The following is a 20,783-nucleotide window of genomic DNA, read 5'->3' as shown; positions in this document are numbered from 1 at the left end:
ACATAACTTTACTAACTTTTTAACTCTAACATGAAGTAAAAAATTAACCTAGCATGTAGCCTGGTTAAGCAAATAGCTTTGCCAACTTGCTAACTGTTAGATGTAATTTAGTGTAATCTATCATGTAGCTTAGCATTTAGCTTGATTTAGACATAGTTTTGCTGACTTGCAAACTGTAAAATTCAGTTTAGTTAAACCTAGCATGAAGCTCAGCTTGTAGCTTGGTTTAGCACATAGCTTTGCCAGTTTGCTAACTGTAGGATGTAATTTAGTTTAACCTATCATTTAGCTTAGGATGTAGCTTTGTTTACCACATATCTTAGCAGACTTGCTAACTGTAAGATGCAAACAAGTTTAACCTAGCATTAAGCATATAGTATTTAGCTTGGTTTAGCCTATAGCTTAGCGGACTTGCAAACTGTAAGATGCAATTTAGTTAAACCTAGCACTTAGAGTGTAGCGTTTAGCTTGGTTTAGCCTATACATGAGCAGACTTATTTACGGAACATAATTTTTAGTTTAGCCTGGAGCAGAGCTTAGCATGCAGTTCTGTTTAGCCCATTTGCTTTGCTGAATTGCTGAATTTTAGGTTAACCTAGCATGTAGCTTCGCAGACTTATTTATTTTAGCATATGGTTTAGTTTAGGATTAGGTACAGCTTAGCATGTAGTTTGCTTTAGCCCTTTTGTGTTTCCAGTACAACTTTCCCTCTTTGAGCTTGGATGTGATGTTTTTGGGATCCTTGCACTTTACGACCATTTTACCATTTGCTTTGCTGACTTGCTAACTGTAAGATGCAGTTTAATTTAACCTAGCATGTAGCTTAGCGTGCCACTTGGTTGAGCTCAAAGCTTAACTGACTTCCTAACTTTAAAATGCAATTTAGTTTAGCCTTGTGTACAGCTTGGCATGTAGCTTGGTTTAGCACATAGCATAGTAGACTTAATTTTTGTAGCATATAGTTTAGTTTAGCATGATGAACAGCTTAGCATGTAGTTTGGTTTAGCCCATAGCTATGCTGAATTGCTAACTATAAGATGAAATTTACTTTAACCTAGCATGTAGCTTAGCATGTGGCATGTTTACCCCATAGCTTAGCTGTCTTGCTTACTGTAGCATGTAATTCAGTTAAGCCTTGTGTACAGCTTAGCATGTAGCATGGTTTAGCCTATAGCTTTGCTGACTTGCTTATTGTAAGATGCAGTTTAATTTAACCTAGCATGTAGCTTAGCGTGCCACCTGGTTGAGCTCAAAGTTTTACTGACTTCCTAACTTTAACATGCAATTTAGTTTAGCCTTGTGTACAGCTTGGCATGTAGCTTGGTTTAGCATATAGCATAGTAGAATTGCTAACTGTAAAATCTAATTTAGTGTATCTTAGCACGTAGCTCAGCAGACTTTAATATTGTAGCATTTGATTTAGTTTAGCATGATGTACAGCTTAGCGTGTAGTTTGCTTTAGCACATAGCTTTCCTGATTTACTTACTGTAAGACACAGTTTGGTCTAACGTAGCATGTAGCATGTAGCATGTAGCATGTAGCATGTCGTTTGGTTTAGCCCAAAGCTTTACTGACTTTGTAACTTAAACATGCAATTTAGTTTAGCCTTACGTACAGCTTAGCATGCAATTTGGTTTAGCCCATAGCTATGCTGACTTGCTAACTGTAAGATGAAATTTACTTTAACCTAGCATATAGCTTAGCATGTGGCATGTTTACCCCATAGCTTAGCAGTCTCGCTTACTATAGCATGCAATTTAGTTAAGCCTTGTGTACAGCTTAGCATGTAGCATGGTTTAGCCTATAGCTTTGCTGACTTGCTTATTGTAGCATAATTTAGCCTAGCATGTAACTTAGCATGTAGTTAAGTTTTATCCATAAAATCATTTAACACTGAACTGAGCACTTAGCTCTGCACCCAGTACTTACCTTTACTTAGCTTAATTAGCTTAGCATCAATGTCACATTTGCAATATTGGTAAATTTCTTTTATTTACTGAGTCGTTATTTGTTGCACCTCTGATTCAGAGTTTGTCTGACTGTTAGACTGCTCATCATCATCATCATCATCATCATCATCATCATCATCATCAACACACGTAACGAGGAAAGTCCCACTTTGAATCCATGATCCACATCCACAAAGACCAAACACAGGTTTCCTTCAGCTCATTCGTCTCCCACACGCCCATCTCTCGGTGCAGCCTGCACCTCTCGGCCTCGCCGCGTCACACAGAGTCTTATTAAATCTCTCTGACTGACCTCGTAGAGCGTGATGACCCCGTTGGTCTCGTTGGGAGCTTTCCACTGCATGAAGATCTTCTCCTCATACGGCGTGTTCTGCAGAGACTCCATCGGCACCGAGCCGGGCACTGCAGAGACAGAGAGGACACTTTAAGACCAGAGATCAGCAAAGAAACTTCTGTTTACCACTCGAAAGCATCAGTAGTGAGAGATTATATCTCTACCTACATGCAGATCGTTGTTCATAGAGATACAGTGAGAAAACAGCAGAAAAACAGATTTAATGTGTTTATTTTTCCTGGGCGGTGAATCTGCAGCGTTTACAGCTCAGATGTGATTTGTTACACCAGGCCTCTCTCCTGCGCCGCTGCCGAGAGGAGCCGGACACACAGTAATGACGTCCTGTAGAGATAAATGTTGACGCGGCCCTGAAGACGCTGACTAATGGAACGACTGCTGAGACACGACGACAGCAGCCCGCACTGATTTTCTGCAGCTATATGAGAACATTTCCAGACGAACCGCTGGGAGCTCTGCATCCAAATCAACTCATTTGGACGCGGAGCTTCAAACTAAAAGTCTATTAGCTCACAAAGTCAATTACTGAGCCAAAGTCAATGGAGCAACTGTCTCCTGTCAGGGGAAACTTTCACCTGCAGCTTCGGCTCTGTCAAACTGTTTCTTTGAGCAAAAGCTGAGGGATGTAGAAACCTCCGTTTATCAACAGGAAGTTGTTGTATACGAGATATATGACACTAGAAGCTGAATTCATTTGCTTTGAAAGTTTATTTTAACCTACTTTCGCACAAACATGACGCAACTCACTGAGCACACACTCAGAGTTATTATGGTAAATCTACCTGGCAACAGAAATGTGTGTGTGTGAGAAAGAGAAAGACAGACGTTCACACATTTTATGTCGACACAGACGGGAGGAGTGTCAGACACACTGTCAGCGAGTGAAGCTGTCAAACACACACACACTCGCACACACACACACACACACACACACACACACACACTGAGGGGTGTGAATTGATCTAAATGTTAAGGAGAAAGACAAACTGTGCTCAAAGGAACATCTGATTGTTATTGTGTCAAAATGCAGGAGTGTGTGTGACTGTGTGTGTATTTCCTCCTGTCTTCTCTTGATTCTCTTCCAGCAGGCTGTGCCCTCTCTGACCTTTGACCCTGTGACCCTGTGACCGTCAGCTGGCTGTAGATTCAGGGACAGAGAGGGTTCAGTTTGGCAAACAGAGGATCTGAAGTGGACTGAACATCACAGAGAGACGACTAGATCAGGGAGCTGTCTGTGTGTGTGTGTGTGCGCGCTGTTTGACGAGACTTAAAAACTGATTTTAGCAAACATCCATGAGATGAATGGAGCAGAGAGAAGAGCTGCTCTACAATTCTTCTTTTTCAGCTGAAACTGGACGCCTTTATCCTTTCTTCTTTCAAACGTAAGGAAGCTCAGCTGTGCTGACGTGAAGATTCAAAGCATGGACGATTTCTTTTGGTAGGAGAAACTTTTACTGGAGCTCTAACTTCTCACTCAGATATTCAAACAGACTTTTCTGTTTCTAATTTCCTTAAAAACTCATTCATCTGATTCATACAGCAAACGACAAACACACACATATTTCTTTCATTAATTTATGTCTAATCTAAGCATAAAATATATAATTTCCTAACTGTATCGTGCAGTTTAGTTTAACCCAGCTTAGCACATAGATTGGTTTAGCATATAGCTTAGCTGACTCGTTTATTGTAGCATATAGTTTACTTTAGTTTAGTTTATATACTTCAGTGTGGCCTGGTTTCCAGCTTAGCATGTAGCTTAGTTAAGCACTTAGGTTAGCCATCTTGCTAATGAAGCAGGCAGTTTAGTTTAACCTGGTGTACAGCTTGGCTGGAGCTTGGTTAACCTAAAGCTTTGCTGACTTGCGTATGCTGACATGCAATTTTGTTTAACCTTTCATGTAGCTTAGCATGTAGTGTAGTTGAATTGAATTGAATTTATTTATTAATAGGGACGACGCAGTTTAACATAGTTCCATCACTAAGTATGAATCTATTGTGCTGCACAGAGTTTATAGCAAATGCTAATTTCCAACTCTTGTCCCTAGTTGGGCCTTTAAAAGTCATAAAATGTACAACATCTTACAGCATAGAATAATAAAAAAGTTTACAAAACAACAATAAAATACATGTTCACATCAAAACAAGTAATTACACAAACCAGTTCAAAATAAGTAAATAAATTAAAAAAATGTGGCAAACTAAGAATGATCACAGTTCTAATTTGCTTTTAGTCAACTCTTGACCTGTGTAGAGAAGAGTTTTGAGTCAGTGATTAGTTTGATTTCGGTTGGTAATGATTTCCAGAGTTTAGAGCCTTTAAAAGAGAAACCTGATTGTCCAAATGTTGACTTACATTTTTGTATGCTACAGTTTCCATTCACCTTGCTTCTTGTAACTCTGCTGCTGTTCTGCCTTTGAATAAATTTGGATAAGGGTTCAGGGGCAAGATCATTGATACATTTAAAAACTAATTTAAGGAAAGAAAACTGCATGTAACTTTCAAAGCTGAATAGATTGTATTTTTTTCAAAATGTGGCAGTGGTTAAGTAGTAGTAGTAGTAGTTAAGCCCTTAGCTTAGCCAACTTGCTAACAGAAGCATACAGTTAAGCTGAACCTAGCATGAAGTTAAGCATGTAGCTTGTGAAACCTATAGCTTAGTACACTTGCCTACTCTAGCATTATTTTTTGCGTGTAGCTGAGCATATAGCTTGTTTTAACACATCACTTCTCTGACCTGCTTATAGCAGCATAATTTAACCTTCCATGTAGCTTAGCATGTATCTTGATTTAGGTGGTAGCATAGCTGACTGGCTAAGTGTAGCATATAGTTTAGTGCAGCCTGGTTTCCAGCTTAGCATGTAGTCTAGTTAAGCCCTTAGCTTAGCCAAATAGCTAACAGAAGATTGCTGTTTAGCTTAACCTAGCACAAAGTTAGGCATATAGCTTGAGGAGCCCATAGCTTAGCACTCTTGTCTATTCTAGCATGCATTTTGAGCACATAGCTGAGCATATAGCTTAGTTTAGCACATGACTTTGCTTACTTGCTAATAGCAGCATAATTTAGCCTTGCATGTAGCTAAGTTAAGCCCATAACATAGAAGCATGCAGTTAAGTTTATCCTGGTGTACAGCTTGGCATGTAGCTTGGTTAGCCCAAGGCTTTGCTGACTTGCTTATTCTGACATGCAGTGTTGTTTAACCTTCCATGTAGCTTAGCATACATCTTGTTTTGGCTGGTAGCATAGCTGACTGGCTAAGTGTAGCATATAGTTCTGTGTAGCCTGGTTTTAAAGCTCAGCATGTAGCTTAGTAAAGCTCTTAGCTTAGCCTACTTGGAAGCATACAGTTTAGCTTAACCTAACATAAAGTTAATAAATGTAGCTTGTGAAACCTATAGCTTAGCACACTTGCCTACTCTAGCATGATTTTTTAGCGTGTAGCTGAGCGTATAGCTTGGATTTAGCACATAGCTTCGCTGACTTGCTTAAAGCAGCATAATTTAACCCAGAATGTAGTGCACATGAAATAAAGCATGCAGTTTAGTTTTATCCATAGCTTCATTTAGCATTGAACTTAGCACTTAGCTTAGCAGGAGTTTGCAAAAGTAGCACCTGGAGTTAAAAACAAAAGCATCCTGTCTGAAATTCTGACTCTTCCTCTCAGAAACTCGGCTCCAGCTCGTTGTTTTTCTGGTTTCTGCAGGTTTAATAAATGACGTGTTCAATTACACGTTTAAGAAACAGACTCAAATTGGAGCCCACAGAGGGAAGTCGAAACTGTTTTTACAGACATGACTTTACACACACACACACACACATACACACACACACACACAGAGGGAGGGTGCGGGCCGTCAGCAGTCTGACTGGAGAACATTTTGATTAGTAATCCTCAGGTGTTGATTAGACCTCCGACTGTGCAGCAGATCAAATTACAGCAACAAAGAAACGCAATTAGACGCTGCCATTTTTATTTAACACCTTATCATTCACCCAGGTGTGTGTCTGTGTGTGTGTGTTTTATTTCATGTGCACTATCTACCTGTACATCTGGGCGGTGCCTTTGAGTGTGTGTGTGTGTGTTGGATGTAAGAGACTCCTGTGACTCAGTCTGAGTGTGTGTGTGTGTGTGTGTGTGTGTGTGTGTGTGTGTGTGTGTGTATATAAACACCTCGGGAGCTGAACAGAAGAAAACAGGCTTCATTGAAAAGATAACGACAGCTGTTTCACATTAATCATAAGTTGATGAACTTTAAAGCTGCGCAGGACGCTCTCTGTCTCTGGTTTCTCTATCTGCAGCTCTTTACTTCTCACTTATTGCACACTGCAACAAAATCATCCCCCCCTGGGATCAATGAAGGTTTATCTTATCTTATATTATCTTTGTCTGTGTGTTTATGTGGGCTTATCAGGTCGTTTATGGTTAGTATTACTATTTTTTTGTTTGTTTTCTTTTCTTTCATCAAGCACTTTGTGTTGCTACTATTGTGCATAAAAAGCGCTTTATAAATAAAGTTTGATAGGTTGATCTTATCTTATCTTAAACAACAGCTACTTTGCTGTAAAACGTCTCCAAATCAAAGGAAAAAGGAGATGGATTAAAAAAATCCCACATTAATGCCACGGTTGCCCAAAGCAGGTTTAAGGTCTTTGCACACTGAGTCCGTTTTTTCGTCTGAAACTTACGCACATTGGAAAATAAATTGTTTGCACACTCGATCCGAAACTTTCATCCATCACTATTTTTATTTTTGATTTTTAGCATTTGCACTGCTCATTTCCTGGGTATTTCAGAGACGATGTAGGCTGCTTGCAACATCACATTTTCTGACATATTTTCTCTTCATATTTTTGGCGATGTTTAGGTGATGAATGAAGACTTGTGTACGTGTGCGAGTGTGTGCCTGTGTGTGCCTGTGTGTGTGTGTGACTCCATTTTTCTTCTATTTGGAATTTTCGCAAATAATACAAAATCAATGCATCGGTGTCAGTGTTCAAGGTGTCTGTGCTTAACGTTTTTTGGGGGGGATTTAGGATCCAAAAAACGCAAAAACTCAGCGTGCAAAAACCTTACGAGTGACCATACACTGACTCATTAAGCTCAACTCAATCTAGCCTGGATTAAATCCTAAAGTTACCTTCATATTTGCAAATTCTGCTTTTCTATCTCCCCCAAATTGGTTATCAGCCTCAAAAAAACCTTAAACCTGAGTCTAAATTTTAGTCTGAGAAGAAACACTCAGGATCTAAATAGCCAATCATTTGTCAGTGGTCTGTATGGAGAGCAAAAGCAGAGTTCTGGTTAAGACAGACAGACAAAGCCACACCGTTTCTTAACGCTCTGACTCACTGGAAAAAAACTGAAATCTTATCAAGAAATCTTGTTCTATTTTCAGTTAAAAATGTCTTTTTAGACTTAATATGAGCCATGTTCACCTGACCAGTCCAGAAAAATGTCTTCTTTAAGGTTATTTACAGACAAAAATTCGGTGTAGCTTGCTCGTAACAAGTAAAAAAATAGATAAACAAAAATTTACAAAAAGACAGCCAAAAAAATGGGGAAAAATATATATTGCTGCTCCTTGTGCTGTAAAAACATATCATTGAAATAAAGAATTGTTGTTTTTCTTCCAGAGGGTATTGACGATTAAAGACACTGACACTAAATAAAATCCTGTGTTAACATTTAGTTGAACTAAATCTTCATCCCATCTGTCAATAAAGCCTGCCACCGCTCTACTTCACCTCCTACAACATCAACAGCCCACCAACTTTCCATGCACCTGTGGCTAACCTCAAGTTTTACAGCCCTGGGAAGATAACTACATCTACAAAAAGACTCATCTGGAAGAAAATACTGATTTTAATTCTGTGTGGATGGATTCATTTAACTGACAATGTGCTGGATTAATATACATGATTGAGAGATTTTTTTCTTGAAAGGTTTGAAATTTCAACAATTTATTATTTTTTTTTTTTTACCATTTTACCATTTTTTTTAATTATTTAAGATTTTTTTATTTTTTATTTTTGCAACTTTCTGAAATTTCTAATTCTTTTTTTAACATTTGATTTTTTTAAAATTTTGCAAATATATTTAATTCTTATTTTATTTTTGCATTCTTTTAAATTCAAAATTTTGGCAAATTTTTTAATATTAATTTTTAAAATAAATATCTGAAAATTTATTAAAATATTAAAAACTAAGTCATCAGCTGTACAATTTTGTAAATTTAAAAAAATAAATACATCTAAACTTGTATAGATAATTATTCACTAGATTTTAACTGTATAGAATTTCATACACTTTTTTGTCTTTATTGTGAAGATAAAGTAGATTTTGTGGCTCCTGAATGACTTTAATCCAGGTGAGCTGAGGTCAAACGGCTTCTGGGAAAGTAAAGGTTGCAGACCCCTGGACTAAGATGAGTATTTAATGCAGGAAAATCAGAAATTTTTCTCTGTTTGTGGAAATAAAGCATCACATATGTTACTCTGGTTTTTCTCAGTCACATTTAAAAAGCACATTTCATTTTCTCCCAGACAATGTATATCTCAGTCTGGATTGTAACGCCTCATTTCGCCGTATGTCCACGTATAAGAACATGACATAATTCATGTTATAGCAACATTCCTACAAACGACTTCTTCATGCTGCTGGAGATTTGTGCTTTCTGGGAAAAATAAAAAATAAGAAACTCATCTTAAAGAACAGGAAGGGAGCAGGAATTACAAGCAGCGCCTCTGGACTGGATTAGGATTAAATTACACGTTGAGATGTGAGGATTACTGATCAGATCTGTTACCTCCTGAGCCGTGTTTGTGAGCTGAAGTGTTCGTGGTTTTGTTTTTTTCTGAGGAAGCAGATGGTGGATGTGAGGAACATCTTGTTTTCAGGAGGAAAATCCTTCACGTGTCGTTTCTCTCGGTGTAAAATAAACATCACCAGAGAAACGAGACGCACACTCTGACCGTGTTTGGAGCGTGACCCCTTCAGGAAGTTTACTGACTGTGAGCGTTTTCAGCCTCCCCGCGCTCCTCGTGTTTCTCTCTGATTAACGGGTTAAAGTGATTAAAGTAAATAAGAGATCAGATGATCCGCTCCTCTGACGGCGCTTTGAAGAACTTGTTTTTCTCCGACTGACAGCTTTGAGGAAGAATAAAAGTCAAACGGCAGACACTGATGCCTGCGATTGTTGTTTTTCTTCCTCTGTGATCTTTACAAAGACTCGGCGCTCTGAAGATAAAAGGATTATAAAAATCTCACTGCCTGTGATTGTCCTTTGAACGGAGAGATCTATTTTTCTCTTTCATGGCAGTGGGGATATTTATAAGGATATAAACATGTCACCAACATCGGGATTTACTTTAATATTTAATATCTGCTGTTTGACTTTGAAAAGTGCTTAACCGCTGACAGGATATCAAGCTGGAGGGATGAAAACAAGTGGAGCTGCTTTTTATCAGGAGAGCCATCAAAAACAAGCCAACATGTTTTCATTCCTGAACATTCAGGTCAATGTTTACCCTCATTTCTGCTCGTTTTGGAGGGAAACAGATTTCTAGTTCATCTGTTAGACGTGCAACGAGACTGCTTCAGAAACTACACTGCAAAAACAGAAAACTAAACAAGTTTCTTTTATGTCTCATATATCGAAAGACAAAAAGCTCTGAGAGGATAATATGAGCGCCATTTTGGCTTTGGATATCTTGAAATCAGAGATCTCTCTAGACAAGATCCAAAAACAGCCTATGGCATGCCATTGTCCAGTGCCATCTGCCAATCACTCAGTGGAGTGGCGCTACGACAGTTGCAGTGTATTGAGTTTATAGATGTGTCAAGAGGTGGACCATGATCATGTTCATGAGATTTCAAAGAATGAAAGAGTTACAGTAATTCCCTCCCAGTCACTAAGCAATTAAAGGTGTCAATAAGCGATTGGCAGGTGCCACTTATAGTATGGCAGGTGCCACTACCCAATTGCCAGGTAGCGCTAAGCAATTGGCAGGTACCACTGAGGGCATAGCAGGTGTGGCTAAACACTTGGAATGTGTCACTTTCAGAATGGCAGGTGCCACTGAGTGATTGTCAGGTGCCACTCACAGAATGGCAGGCATCACTGGGCAGTTGGTAGGTGTGACTTCTGGTATGGAAGGTGTCACTGAGCAATTGGCAGGTGTAACTCATGGGATGGTAGGTGCTGCTGAGGAAACAGCCGGTGTGTCTGAACAACTGGAAAGTGTCATTCATAGAATGGCAGGTGCCAGTGAGTGATTGGCATATGTCACTAGAGATATAGCAGGTGCTACCAAGCACCAACAGGTATCACTTTCAGAATGGTAGGTGTCACTGAGTGATTGCCAGGTGTCACTCACAGAGTGGCAGGCATCACTGGGCAGTTGGTAGGTGTGACTTCTGGTATGGCAGGTGTCACTGATAAAATGGCAGGTGCCACTAAGGCACTTAGGGCAAAGCAGGTGTGGCTGAAAATTAGAAAGTGTCACTTATAGAAGGCTAGGTGCCACTGAGTGATCGCCAGGTGTCACTCATAGAATGGCAGGTATCACTGGGCAGCTGGTAGGTGTGACTTCTGGTATGGCAGGTGTCATTGATAAAATGGCAGGTGCCACTAATGGCATAGCAGGTGTGACTGGGCGATTGGCAGGTGTCACTTATAGAATGCCAGGTGCCAATAAGTGATTGGCATATGTCACTAATGATATAGCAGGTGCCACTGAGCACCAACAGGTTTCACTTTCAGAATGGCAGGTGTCACTGATGTAATGGCAGGTGCCACTAAGGACAAAGCACGTGTGGCTGATTAATTGTGAAGTGCCACAGATGGAATGGCAGGTGCCAATGAGTGATTGGCATATGTCACTGATGATATAGCAGGTGCCACTGAGCACTAACATGTATCAGTTTTAGAATGGAATGTGTCACTGAGTGATTGGCAGGTGTCACTGATGGAATGGCAGGTGCCATTAAGCATTTGGCAGGTGTCATTGAGGAATTGGCAGGTATCAGTTGTCTTTGCAGGTGTTGCTGGGTAATTGGTAGGTGTCACTGTACGACTGGCAGGCATCACTGACAATTGTCAGGTGTAATTTATGGATTTGCAGGTGTCACTTAGCAAACAGCAGATGCTGCTATATAAAAAGTGACATTCCATAAGCCGTTTTTAGATTTTGGCCCTGCTGTTTTTCTGGACTTGTCAGCTTGATGTGGCTCATGTGTAAGCTAACAGACTGTTTTTTCCTAAAATCAAGACACAAACGCTTCATTTGTCCTGAATTTTTCCAAAGCACTTGTAACAAATGCTCGTTGTTGCCATGAAATTAGGATTAAATATCTTTCATTAATTTTCAAAAATAATATTCTATATTCATGACATTTTGTGAAGCTTATGTGTAAAAATATATATTTTTGAAGCACAGATTTGAGAAATAATGGAGCTGAACGCGGAGCTGAAAGGCCACCGTCTTTTGCAGGAAGCTGATCTGTCAGTGAAGTCTGGAGCTTTTGTTTTGCACAGATCAACAATCAGAGCCTGTCAGAGACGTAAAGAAGCACTTTGAGAGGGCAGAGTTTAACACATTGACCCTGATGATTACTGAGATGTTTTCTGTCTTTAAAGCCTCCAAACACCACCGTTAAAAACCTAATTACAGCTCAGAGACCGTGGGTTTCTCACCCCCCGCTGGCTCGATCTGTTCGTTTCTTGTTGGTTTTATTTATTTTCTGACGCGTATGGAGGATGGATTGTTTTAGCGTTAGTAAAATGAGACCATTGCTCTTAAACTCAGTCAGATGATGTGTCTTGTTGTTTGCTGTGTCGTGTTTGTTGGTCTGAGTCTGTGCGATCAGAGAAATAAGAGCGGAGCTGTAAGGCGTCTGAGCTGAGCCGACCTGACAGCGTCCTGATGAATAGGTGTTTCACGCTCAGGTTAACAGGCTGGTGTGTACGATGAGTGGTCATGACATATATCTCTGAGGCTGGGCTCTGTTTATGTTTCTCTTTCTCCCTGTGTGTGTGTGTGTGTGTGTGTGTGGATGTGTGTGTGTGTGAGTGGATATAAACTGTCATTTGTCTCTGTGAACAGACGGACAAAACAACAAGAGACAACATGAAGTTTAGAAAAACTGCTGGATAGAGATGCAGCATGACTCTGCAGCGATGGATGTGACGGACTAAACCTTTAAAGATGGATGCTGTGGGAGGACGCCATGATCTTTTTACAGGAGGTTATTGATTGCATGTTTTTTTGTTTATTTTTTAAATCAAATATAAAAATGAAAACCGGAATAGGATGAACATCAGCACCTCTAAGTCTCAGGTCATGGCTCTCAGACGGAAAAGGGTCACTGCCTACTCCGGGGTTGGGAGAAGTCTTTGCCCCTCGTGGAGTTTAGTTTACGTATCTCAGGGTCTTTTTCACAAGTGAGGGGAAAATGGAGCAGGAAGCCGACAGACAGATCGGGTGGCGTTGGCAGTGATGCAGTTGCTACACCGGAAAGAGATGAGCCAGAAGGAAAGGCTTAATTTAGCGGTCAATCTATGTCCCAACCCTCACCTTTAGTCACGAGTTTTGGGTAGTGACCAAAAGAAATGGCTGAAATGAGCTGTCTCAACAGAAGGGAACCAAAGAGTGGGACGGTACGGGTCGCTGATTTGAGGACCTGTCCTGGTTTTAGTCAAAGGAAACGCCACATAATGTGTGATGTACTGAGACGAGCTGCACTAAACTGCTTAGAGAGAAACGGGGCGTTAGAGACAGGGTTTAGGGCTCAAACATCCATGAAAGGTTCGTGGGAAAGCTGCTGAAACTCCAGGTGTTTCAGGAGTGCCCATCCAGAAGGAGACCCCAGGGTAGACCATAGACTGTATCAAACATGGACGCAGTCTCCATGACGTCACCCATTTGTTCCTGTGTCCCTGACACGACGATCAAACAATCCTAATATCTTATTAACCCAAAGTCAGAAAACAAGGCTGTAAAGTCTGTTTTTGTTTTTGCTGGATGTGTACTTGGTTTTAGATCTTTCTGCAGCCAACTCATCAACGAACAGCTTCCACATGAGCTTTATTTTTCTAAACCCTTCGTTGCCCATTGGGGTCAATCTGTTCAGATTTCAGGAATATAATGCACGAAGAGATGTTTTAATGTAATATTGTAAAGACATTTACCCATGCACTCTGAAACTATCAACCCAAGCTCCAAGGCCCAAGCTCGACCACAGGATGGCGAGGATCCTATTAAAACCCAAGAAAGTATTGTACTTTATCTTCTGTGTCCTCTGAAACCCCAAAATAAGTGCCTTAAACGTGCTCAAACACTCACTAAATTTCACAGAAGATTCAGTTATGGTGAAAAATCCATGTTTCCAGTGTTTTCATGCAGATATTAACTCTACAGCGCCCTCTAGGTAAGAAAAATGCAGCCCCTCCAGCTACTTGAATTCTTTTTTGCACAACTATCATGGCAAGACCTTCAAAAAAGCCACAAACAATCATAGTAAATTCAGAACAGGAAGTCCTGGAATTGTGGTTAAATATCTGATTTTGACGATTTAAAGGGTTCTTATTTGAACAAACTTGTCAAACAGATTTTTTCAGATCAGGATCAAATTTTTGTTTTGTATAGTAGACACACTGACGATTAAAAGTTATAAATGGGTTTTCTGTAACTCATCTGGGGTGGCCACAAATGTCTGCTAAAGTTGACGATTTTCTCTTCGAAATGAAAACTTTAACAGCTCTCTTGTGCAACGTTGGATCAGGACCAGGGCAAGAGCTTTAATTTGTTCATGAATTAATCCATCTTTGGGTTTACATTTGGCCAAATCAGGATAAAAATTATTATTTTTTTAAACGATTTATTTTCATTGTCATTTTAATTTACGAATAATAATAATGATAATAATAATAATAATAATAATAATAATAATAATAATAATAATGATAATAATAATAATAATAATAATAATAATAATAATAATAATAATAATAATAACAATAATAAAAAAACAATAAATAAATGAGTAAATAAATAAATAAAATAAAAAATAAAATAAAAAAAAATAAATAAAATAAAAATAATAAAATAAAATAGAATAAAAAGAAAAAGAAAAAGAAGAAGAAGAAATCAAGTTTCTGGGGGGATGTCAATCTTTGAGTTCACAGAACCATCACCACCAAAGTCATTTTTTTTTTAATAACCATTCAAATCCTAAATAGTTCTTTAGAGGAAGCCAGTCTTCAACAAAAATGTCCAGTGTTCTGTCCAGTACATGATGGAGTCTCTCATATGGTAGTAATGTTAAAGTTTTTCACGCCAGAGAGTTAAAGTAGGAGGGTGTTCTTGAATCCAAACATGTAATTTAGAAAGACGAGCAGTGTACAACATTATATAAAAGTTATAACTATAATTAAAAATTAGATTCTTACAGTCTCTTCCTGCTCGATTTCTGTGCTTTTGAGTGCATCGAGAATTTGATTATCCACTGAGAAATTAATCAAAACAGAAGAAACAGCGTCTCCTCTGCAGGAATCAAAGGGTTAATGAAGATGGACACCTCACAGACACAAACACTGACTCCACATGTACTTTACATGTTCCTGTGTTTGTTTGAGGACCATATTTATCTAAGAACGCAGCTTCAGCGAGGTCAAACCATTAAGCAGACGCTCGTTAACTCTCTTATCAGGAGATAACTGTTAACACCAGTTCTGCATGTGTTTGAGACGGAGAGGGAAAGTAATTTCACTCCTTAATTGCGAATCTCTCATTCTGCTTCTTCGCATAGGTTAGAGTATATTTCTGTGTCAGCGGCTGAATTAAAATGAGGAGCTGCTCTATAAAACTATTACAGTGCAAACAGCAATTAGCCCCGGTGTGAACAATGGCTGTTCTGTTCTCTAATTACTGAATTACAACCCGGAGATTAACGACGGTTAAATAAAAAACAATTAAGAACAAAACAATTAAGCCCCCCCCCCTCCCGAAGCTACGGCGGCTTCCCGGCAGTGTTAACTGTTTTAAAGGGCTCAGACACCCCGCAGAGTGTGTGTGTGTGTGTGTGTGTGAGTGTGTGTGTGTGTTAGTCTGGTATAGGTTGGAGCTGCAGGCGCAGACGTGATGTTCCCCAGAAGCTAAATTCAGAGGATATTAGTTATGAGATCAGGAGAAGGCGAGCAGGCCCGGAGGATGCTGGGAAAGAGATGAGAGGTTTGGGATCACAATGTTTTCACCCGCTTATCAGACGGCGCCGTGATGGATTCCAGCTATTTGCGCTCAGCACAGCCGCCTTGTCGAGAGTGAAGCATCCATGAATTATTAGCAGCGGCGATGGCGGCGGCGGCGAGGGCAAACACTCTGTTCTAAGTAATAAGAACACGGAGCCCTCCGGAAAAGAAGAAGAAGGGTTTACAGCGCGGTTGTTTTCAGATAATTATCACTGAGAGGGAACATTTGTACGAGAGGCTTTATTAAAGTATGTCAGAGCTTCATGGAGGTTTGATCCAGACCTTTCCAACCTAACGTCCATCTTCACAGAGCGACTGTCGCTCAGTAACAACTGCACTCTCCCAAACACAGGATTAATACAACTCTGACGCTCAGCTTTGGTCTCAGCCAATCAGAAACAGCCTTTTTCTCGTGATGATGAATCACTGGAGAGAAACGGCCAGGATCTTCAGGCGTCAGGCCAACAGTTATCTCAATAAGTGAACAAAGGATACCTGCGCCAAGATTTCTTGCCAGGTGAGTTTTTGTTCCTGTGAGGAAGTCTGAGACCAGTGAGGATAAATTGTTTTTATTTATTTGTTTTTGCCAAGGCAATAGTGATGAGAAATCAGCGTTTTCAGTTTACTGAGTCGTTAGAATCAGTTCAGTAAAGTGATTCGTTCAAAAGATTTGTTCAAAGAATCGTTCAGTGTTTCTCTTCTCCTCAGCTCTGCCTGTGGATCAGAGATTAACAAGATAAACCACCAAACCTGGAGTCCAGCTCAAGATTGTAATGACAGTGGCTGTTGGTAAATAATACGCCAATAAAAAAAAATAAAATAAATATATTTTTTAAATAAATAAAAAATAAAAACAAAATATTATTATTATTATTATTATTATTATTATTATTATTATTATTATTATTATTAATAATAATAATAATAATAATAATAATAATAATAATAATAATAATAATAATTATAATAATAATAATTATAATAAAAAAAGTGATAATAATAATAATAAAAGTGATAATAATAATTATAATAATTATAATAATAATTATTATTATTATAATAATAAAAAGCTACAGTTGGATAACTGAAAGCTGCTAAAACAGCCACATAAATCTTCCCTACGTTTTCATTATAACAAATAAAAAATAATAATAATAAAGGATGAGCACGCAGAGACAGATAACTTGTTTAAGTGCAATAAACTCTCTTTAAATATCAGCAAAACTAACTTTATTTTCTTCCACAAAAAAAAGCTGACATTGAAGAAATTGAAAATAAACGGACAGATTTTTTGAAGAGTCAGCTCAACAATGTTTCTGGGGACTTTTATTCATGAATCCCTTAGTTTCAAATGTCATATCAACGATCTCTCAAAAAAATTATCAAAAGATGTTGTTTGTTCTTAAAGAGAGACATTTTCTTCCACTCAGCTTTTTTCACCTGATGCAAAACTTGATTATCACTTTGTTTTTTGCCGTCTGCTAAAAGCTCTGAATAGCTTCCTTTGGCTCTGCTTCTACATACATCCACTAACTGAGAAATAAGTACTGTACACATGTTTATGTGTATCTGTGATACTATTTTGGATGATGAGTGTAAAGAAATTAAAATAACTGTATAGTACAGACTGAGAGGACGAGAAGGATTTATGGTGCAGCTGGGATTCAGTTGGTGAGTGATTGAACTATGAGTCCTGAGCCTCAGTCACCCAAACAAACACTGTACTGACTGAAAAAATAATCGCATGGTAAAAAGGTCAGCTGGATATATCAGCTGTTTGCACACAGAGATGATGGGAAAGAGGAGAGGGCAATGGAAGTTAACAGTAAAACAACTCTTTTCAGATGATTTGTTCAAAATGAACGACTCATTCACCAACAACACATCACTACCAGGCAAAAACTGCCGACCGGAGAATAACTGATGATACCTGATCATTTTAAGTCTGTTTACTGTTTCATTGTTTGATATTGTAGCTTGTTGTCACTTAATATGTTGGATTGTAGAATCTTATTCACTGATTTTCACTTTCACCTGCCAGTGTTGTAGATAAAAACCTGCCAAGTAAAGTCCGTTTCATTCTCCCTTTTGGAATGTTTCTAAACTATAAAGGCAAGTGTTGTTAAATAGCGCCTTCACACACCTGGGGGGTATTCCACGAAGCTGGCTAAAGAAGGCTGGGCTATCGCCGGTAAGCGTGGCTTGAATAAGCTGCTACTTCAATCTTAGCTGCAAGTCGTTCCACTAACGAGGCTCAGCTGATTTTCAGAGACGCTTATTCAAGCCAGGCTGATCCAAGCTGTGGCTAAGCGCGCGTCCGCGGTAGATAAAAAGCCCCGACGTGTCGATTGTCGAAATGACCAAATCATGTCAAAACCAAGAGCGGAGACGTTTCCCTCAGCGGAGAAAACACTCCTCATGGAGTCGTATCATGACTACAAGGTGAAAATCACATAAAAGGGTAACACGGTGGCAATAATTAAAGCCAGAGACGCTGCTGGTTCAAGAATGTCATGCTTTTGTGTCAAATCAACACTGACTGTTTCTGCTGAGTTTGATGACCTTTTTCTTCTCACTCTGAAGCTCCTCACACTGCTGTGGCCCAGAGGAGATTCTTCTTGATCAAATTAAAGCTGTTCATATATATAGGCCTATATACTTCATGGGGTGATGTTTCATCAAACACTGACTAAAACAGCAGAAAAAGTCATGTAGATGAGATGTCATTTTTTTTTCATTAGAGATGATTCAGCTGTCAGATGAGATGTGTCAGTGATACAGTGCCCTATATCTAAATAAGGAGGAAGACACAAAGTTATCTCACCATGTGGAATCACCTTTACATTATCATCATGATCAGAACAAACCGCCAGTAAAGGAGGGTATTTCTATGGAAAATTGTGGCTGTTGTCACCTTTTATATCATAAGACAATTTCTGCCTTTATTCTGTTATATGTTGACTGTACTTTGAGGGTGACAGAAGAAAGAAAATCAATTATTTTCAAATAGTTACCACTGGTGGGATCGAACCCACGCCGCAAATAAAATGTGGATCACCGTGCGACTGTGCCCTACTCTCTAACCTCTCAGCCACCAACTTTCTTATTATGTTAACAGACAGTCTAGTATCTGACATGTCTTGACTCACGGTTATTCCAGTCTAGTATAACTGGGGCGGTTCACCTGTCAAAGGATCACACAGGTGTCCTAAGGAGAGCTCAGGGAGGACGGAAACCTCCCGTGGAGCTGAAGGACAAAAGCTCACTTGATCTTGATTTTCAGCATGAATACGGACCGTGAAAGCGGAGCCTCACGATCCTTCTGACTTTTTGGTTTTTAGCAGGTGTCAGAAAAGTTACCAAAAGGTCTCAGTTTATGGTTCTGAACAAAGACATCAAATATTACAGGTATATATTAATTTAATGTGACACCTGCAGTTCACAAGGCGTCTTTTAGAAGCTTGTCAGACCTTCTCTGAGACGCAGCTAAGGTAAGCCTGACGTTTAGCCTGACCGGGACCAGGCTAGTCGCACTGGCTAATTTACCATGGTTACCAAGCCACGCTAGCCCTAAGCCTCGTTTGTGGAACCCAACTCTCGCTAAAGTTAGCGCGGCTAACCCAAATAAGCCAGGCTTTGAGCTAAGCCAGCTTCGTGGAATACCCCCCTGGTGACCAACTGGTGGCACAACCAGTGGCATAACCAGTGGGAACTTTTCCTGGCTTTTTCCTTGAAGTAAAGACTGAAAGTTTTGCAAAAGAACTGCAAGCTTTCATAGTGAGCTAACCACTTCAAGTAAACAAGTGAGGTACAAATTGCTGGGCAGATGTTGGGGCAGATATTGTGGTGGATGTTTGGGCAGATATTGTGGTGGATGTTGGGGCAGATGTTGTGGTGGATGTTGGGGCAGATGTTGTGGTGGATGTTGGGGCAGATGTTGTGGTGGATGTTGGGGCAGATGTTGTGGTGGATGTTGGGGCAGATGTTGTGGTGGATGTTGGGGCAGATGTTGTGGTGGATGTTGGGGCAGATGTTGTGGTGGATGTTGGGGCAAATGTTGGGCTGAATGTTGGAGCTGGTGTTGGGGCTGATGATGGGCAAATGTTGGGGTGAGTGTCAGGGGTGGATGTTGGGGCAGATGTTGGGCTGGATGTTGGAGCTGATGTTGGGCTGGATGTTGGAGCTGATGTTGGGGCTGATGATGGGCAAATGTTGGGGTTGATGTCAGGGTGGATGTTGGGGCAGATGTTGGGGTGGATATTGAAGTGGATGTTGGGGCGTTCACTGTGGCGTTAACTGCGCCAATGGTGGAGTATTTGAATCAGGGTCTTAACCAGACTTTAGCTCTCAACTCAAAGCAATCAAAGTACAGACGGTTTGTACTTTGAAAACGTGGTTATTTGAAACCTTTGTAAGTCAAGATACCTCTGTTAATATAAATACACTGCTGGATTGGCGTCAGATAGTGGCTGATGGACCAACACTGTCTGTCTATGAAGAGGACACAGTATCGTCTCAGCTGCTGACAGGGATGAACAGAAACAGACCCTCTCTGTTCCTCTCTGTTCCTCTCTGTTCCTCTCTGGATGTTTCAGGGTTTGGATGATTCAGAAAGGTCAAAGTTTCAGGTCAGAACTTTAGAACAGCTGGATTCATCCAGAAGACTCCCATCGCTGACCCTCCCATCCTAACGCTGATTAAACACCAGGTCTGTTGATGTTTGAGTTTGGTGCAGAGCTAAATAATTATCTCTCCAACTGTTCGCGCTGCAGTGGCCAGAACCAGCTGTCAATCACCCAGCGTGGGCCGGACTATAATGGCCGCCTGTCCTTCTGTTTATTCCTAACAAACTGCTGCTGCTGCTGTCAGAAATCTGAAATAACCCGAGAGGAGAGGCCGAGCAGACACCAAGCTGCTGGAAAAACCAAGGCTGTCACGACCCGGCGGGACGTACGGACGGCGGGATCGAGACTGGATGAGATGAATAAGACGCTTTTGACTCACCGTCCTCCTCCGTCTGCTTCACTATCTCCTCGCTTTCTTTGCTGCCTTCAGGGTTGGCGAGGACGAGCCGCAGTCTCACGGTGACGAAGGGCCGGAGCCCTCTCAGGGTGTAGTGTGACGAGGTCTGGATCAGCTCCTCGGCGGCAAACTCCTGCTGGTTGAAGACGTACTGGTACTGGACCTGCAGACGGAGGAACGGCGATGATA

The 20,783-nt window shown here is 40.2% G+C and overlaps 1 protein-coding gene across 16 annotated transcripts in view; it reads right to left on the bottom strand.

The window, feature by feature from the left end:
• ptprt (protein tyrosine phosphatase receptor type T) overlaps positions 1-20,783 on the bottom strand; it is a 486,185-nt gene that overhangs the window by 252,962 nt on the left and 212,440 nt on the right. For all 16 annotated transcript variants that reach the window (XM_074668102.1, XM_074668200.1, XM_074668208.1 and 13 more), the window contains exons 10-11: positions 20,577-20,757; positions 2,264-2,373 (exon numbers count right to left, since the gene is read on the bottom strand). In XM_074668102.1, the coding sequence (XP_074524203.1) occupies positions 2,264-2,373; positions 20,577-20,757 (291 nt within the window). The remainder of the gene's footprint in view (positions 1-2,263; positions 2,374-20,576; positions 20,758-20,783) is intronic.

This window comes from Halichoeres trimaculatus, unplaced genomic scaffold, assembly GCF_033239565.1.
Source record: "Halichoeres trimaculatus isolate MK-OKI-2021-1 unplaced genomic scaffold, fHalTri1.1 fHalTri1_scaffold_1, whole genome shotgun sequence".
Taxonomy (NCBI): domain Eukaryota; kingdom Metazoa; phylum Chordata; class Actinopteri; order Labriformes; family Labridae; genus Halichoeres; species Halichoeres trimaculatus.
This window is presented reverse-complemented; position numbering and strand designations above follow the sequence as displayed.